This window comes from Lactuca sativa, chromosome 5, assembly GCF_002870075.4.
Source record: "Lactuca sativa cultivar Salinas chromosome 5, Lsat_Salinas_v11, whole genome shotgun sequence".
In the NCBI taxonomy this organism is placed as follows: Eukaryota; Viridiplantae; Streptophyta; class Magnoliopsida; order Asterales; family Asteraceae; genus Lactuca; species Lactuca sativa.
The window spans coordinates 5,961,139-5,965,920 of record NC_056627.2 but is presented as its reverse complement, the minus strand read 5'-3'; the positions used below and the strand labels follow the sequence as shown (position 1 = coordinate 5,965,920).

The window sequence follows — 4,782 nt, the reverse complement described above, 5'->3', positions numbered from 1 at the left end:
GTTGGAACGAGACCATTCACCAACAAACAAAGCATCGTCGACATATAATAAGTGAGAGATTGTCGGCCCATTGTGGGGAATCTTTAAGCTGCTAAAAACACTTTATCTTTTGCGGTTTTTAAAGCATCACTCAAGCCTTCCATGATAATAATAAAGAGAGAAGAGGATAGAGGGTACATAACATACAATATTTGAATATAATGATAGTTTTTGAAAAGTAGGAGCGAGTTTACTTATAAATCATATATAAAACATAGTTAAAAGGATTAAAGTCATTAAGCTTATCTTTATAATCCTGGAATGATTTGAATATGCCATAAAACCGAATTGTTGACTGTATTTGTATTTTATTGGGAAAATTTCATATATGTCCTTGCAAACATTAAATATTACGTCTATATCCTTTCAAAGTTTATAATTTCATAAATATCCTTCTTAACCTAGTAAAATCACATTTATATCCAATCTTATAATTTAATGAGATATAAATCAATTTAATACCAAAAAATATATCTAAAAATCAAAATAAAAGGTGATTATATTAAAATACCCTTTTCAAATTATTAATAAATAGAACTAAATAAATTTAATTAGGATTAAACCTAATTAAAAAAATCTTCAAAGTTCCACTTCCGCCTTCATGCACAACACCTCTAACGGGTAGTTGAGAATCTCAGAAATTACAACCTCGCCATTGCCATTGCTGTTGACGTCGGTAATATTTCTAGTGGAAGCTTTCTCAATTGGAAATGGCACCCCCAAGTAGTAATCCTGGAAATGAAGGTGATTGAGGGTAGCAAAAGCACCCAAGTTGTTGTAACGAAGAAGAACGTGCCATGTACAATTCAATAGGGGTAACCTATTGATTTCAAATAAATAAACATGTTTATTATTATATTTTTTTTGAATAAGATCATATAACATAGAAGATGATAAAACAAGAGAGCATACATACATATGTAGCCAATTTGATGACTACGCTCTACAACATAAATAGAGTAATTTTAATTTTTAACTCTAAAAGGCTATTTCAATAATATGATATGTATTTTCTAATTTTAGATACAAAAATTTAATATTAAATTAATTTAAACCCAATTAAAATATAATTTTGGATATAAATGTAAATTTAATAGGTTAAGAAGGATATATGTGTAATTATGAATTTTATAAGGATATAAACGTAATACGTTTGTAACTGAGATGGTCTTATTATATCTTTAAGGAATTTGGCAAACACGGACCTACCCAAACCTACTCCCAGACCCACCAAAAACATTGTAGCGCCACAGGGGAGAAAATAGCCAAAAGGAAACTGGTGCTTGACAACGTCCACTGATCATCAACATTTTATATGTTCGAGTGCTCAACAACGACATTAATGTACATTATGCATTAAAACATATACATTGGGTTGTATTTATCAATTTCGGGTCGGTTAGAGTTACCCATTATTTTAAGCGTGCGAATAATGCAGACGGCAAGGAAAGTGCGAAGAAGACAAACTCGCCGTTGAGTGGGATCATCAATCGTCATTCAGATAGACAATTGGATCGATTCATCAGCTTCAATTCGTATCTCGTTTTTCGAATCTCATATCAAAAGAGGTAATTATTTTCTACATGCGGTTAGCCATCCGTTTATCTTTAATTTACCGGTACTCGTCGATTTTTTACGATCCATTCCCAAAATATTCATCGATTTTAACAATTTCTACGGTCCTTTCCTGATTGCTCTTCAATAATGTTGTTGATGCCTTAATCTGCCCAAATTTGTTATTCTGTAGCATTTATACGTAGATTGTTAGATACACAACGTTCCTACGCATGTTGTAGATCAATATTCATATGAATTGATGTTGTAGAAAAATTTCGAAGCCTATAGCATTTATATGTGTCAGGAATGGATGTTTTTCTGCGACTTTGGCTTTGCTTTGCATTTTATTATTTTAATGTTTACTACCTGTTCATTGTTTGTCTAGATATTTCAGCCAGGGTGTGATTTGTAGGAATTGCTACCAGGTAAAGATAATTGATGTGCCACATTATTCTTGCAGATAAAATAAATGGCTTCATCTACAGATCCCTGGGTGAGGGAATATAATGAAGCTTCTAAACTTGCGGATGATATCACCAGCATGATATCTGCGAGTAGTTCATTAGGCTCAGGGCCAGAAGCACAGCGTCATTCATCTGCTACACGGAGGAAAATTACAATATTAGGAACCAGACTCGATAGCTTACAGTCTCTTCTAACAAAGCTTCCTGCAAAACAGCCCTTGTAAGTCAGTTTTTGATTACCAAAATCCTTAATGCCATGGACTACTACACTCTTGTTTCACAAAAGATTCTTATTGTTGTTTCTGTTGTCTGAAATGTTGTTGAAGCTATTATGCAATTATCTCTAAACATTGGAAAAACTTTACTTGTTATTATTTTCAGAACAGAGAAAGAGATGAACAAACGTAGAGACATGCTAACAAGTTTGAGAACAAAGGTTGCTCAGATGGCCTCTTCATTGAACATGTCAAACTTTGGTACTAGGGACAGTTTACTTGGGCCGGATACTAAGCCACCCGATGCAATGAGCAGGACAACTGGTTTGGACAACTCTGGCATTGTTGGGCTTCAAAGACAAATCATGAGAGGTGACTTATTTCTTTATGATACTTTTTAATTTTTATACATACATTTAATGTCTCATGATATTTTGTGTTGCAGAGCAAGATGAAGGCCTAGGGAAACTGGAGGAGACAGTGATAAGTACCAAACATATTGCACTGGCAGTCAACGAGGAACTTAATTTGCATACTAGGCTCATTGTATGTCATTCCATCTGTTTTACATGTGTACAAAATATTTACTATATGCTACTTTACTTATTGAGTGCTATAACCTAACCTATATAGAATGCAACAACAATGATATGAAAAATGTGATGTTTTGCTTTTTTTTTTTTTTTATATGCAGGATGACCTTGACGAACATGTGGATGTCACGGATTCCCGACTTAAGGTGATACCCTCTTACATGCACATCATAATAACAATATAATGTCTTAGGGGCTGTTTCTTTTTCACTTAATAAGCTTAATGGATTTTAAGCAGTCAATCTGGGCAACTATACATGGTTGTTTCCTTTTGACTTGATCTGGATAGAATGGCTTAATGAGTTAAACCAAAAAACACGGCTTAATACCGTATGACTTATTGGGGAAAAAAGAAACAACCCGTTATTTACACCACAGAATGTTGGTTTTTTAATAGAGGTGGCAATTTTAACCCATTTGTGTAAAATGGGTCAATTTGGGTTATATTTGATCGAACATTAACAATTTGCTTGCTTTTTTTAATTAACAAAAACAGAGAGTGCAGAGGCACCTGGCGATTCTGAATAAACGCACAAAGGGTGGTTGCTCGTGCTTAGGCATGTTGTTGTCTGTTATTGGGATCGTTGTTCTAGTTGTTGCTATATGGATGGTTTTAAAATATCTGTGATAACAATCACGTGTAACAAATTTATAAATATCAAATATATATATATAGATTTCATGTTTATTCAAGATTCTTGACCTTGTGATCAGTTGTATTTCTACTTTTGACCTTTCTTTGTATTATAACTTTTGGTTCAGTTAAACAAATTCAAGCACATGCTTGCTCTGTTTAGACGGGTATTATCATCATGTCATATGGATTTTCTTTTCCAATATTATTTTACATGTATAAGCAACATGTTAAACCAAAATTTCAATATAACTGATTTACACATGTCAATTATCTTAAAAAAACCTGATTTCCTGTTTCTTTTTTTTTAGTTGGAGGCCAAAAGTTTAGGGTGCGTTTGGTTGTGGAAAAATTTCTAGTTTTTTAGGAAAATTTTCCAAGAAAAACGGAAATTTTGAAAACGCGTTTGGCTCGTTCAGTTTTCCAAAATTTTCCAAGAAATGAAAATTTTCAATTTTCCAGATTGTATGTAAATTAGAAAAGTGAATTTTATAGTTTTCCAAAGTTTTTCAAATTTCTAAGATGGAAAATGAAAACTCCTCCGGTTTCAACCAAATGTGTTTTCTAAAATTTTCATTGAAAATTGAAAATTGAAAATGAAAACTCAATCTTATTTTCTGAAAACATTTTCTTAGAAAATAAAAATAGTTTTCTACAACCATACGCACCCTTATTCTGTTATGTTTTACAGTGAATGATAATTAAAATCATTTTAATAAATAGTCAAATAATTTGGTAAACTACACAATATGTTTGTTCATATGCTATGATTTATACAGAAATGGGGTATTTTCCGAATTTCATGGATTACAAAGGTTGCGTTTAGTTGCTAAAAAATGGGCTGTTTCCGGAAAAAATTTCCAAGAAAAATGAGAATTTTGAAAACGCGTTTAGTTTGTCTATTTTTCTAAATTTTTGGAAAACTGATAATCATTGTTTTCCATATTTTTCTAATTCCAATTTTTTTCTAAAATATATATACACACCCACTTCCACCCTATCCACCTCTATCTACCCCCACCTTAACACCCCCAACCCATCATACCCCTACCTACCCACATCCATCCACTCCAAAGCCCACCCCCACCAACCCACCCAAACATACACACACCCCCACAAACACCTAACCTCACCCCTACTCCTACCCCCACAAGCGCACACACACACACACAAACCCACACTTACCCCCACCCCCACAAACACGCACACCCACACCCACACCCACAAACACACACATACACTCATACACCCAACACCACTATCACAATCACCGACCTATA

At 33.5% G+C, this 4,782-nt stretch overlaps 1 protein-coding gene across 1 annotated transcript; it reads left to right on the top strand.

Moving 5' to 3' along the window:
- Positions 1 to 1,379: 1,379 nt before the first annotated feature.
- On the top strand, positions 1,380 to 3,647 carry LOC111889642 (syntaxin-52). The gene is made up of 6 exons (XM_023885786.3): positions 1,380 to 1,607; positions 2,057 to 2,280; positions 2,442 to 2,647; positions 2,721 to 2,821; positions 2,970 to 3,014; positions 3,365 to 3,647. Exons 2-6 carry the CDS (start codon positions 2,066 to 2,068, stop codon positions 3,494 to 3,496), a joined length of 699 nt encoding a protein of 232 aa, XP_023741554.1. The 5' UTR covers positions 1,380 to 1,607; positions 2,057 to 2,065; the 3' UTR covers positions 3,497 to 3,647.
- Positions 3,648 to 4,782: the final 1,135 nt, after the last annotated feature.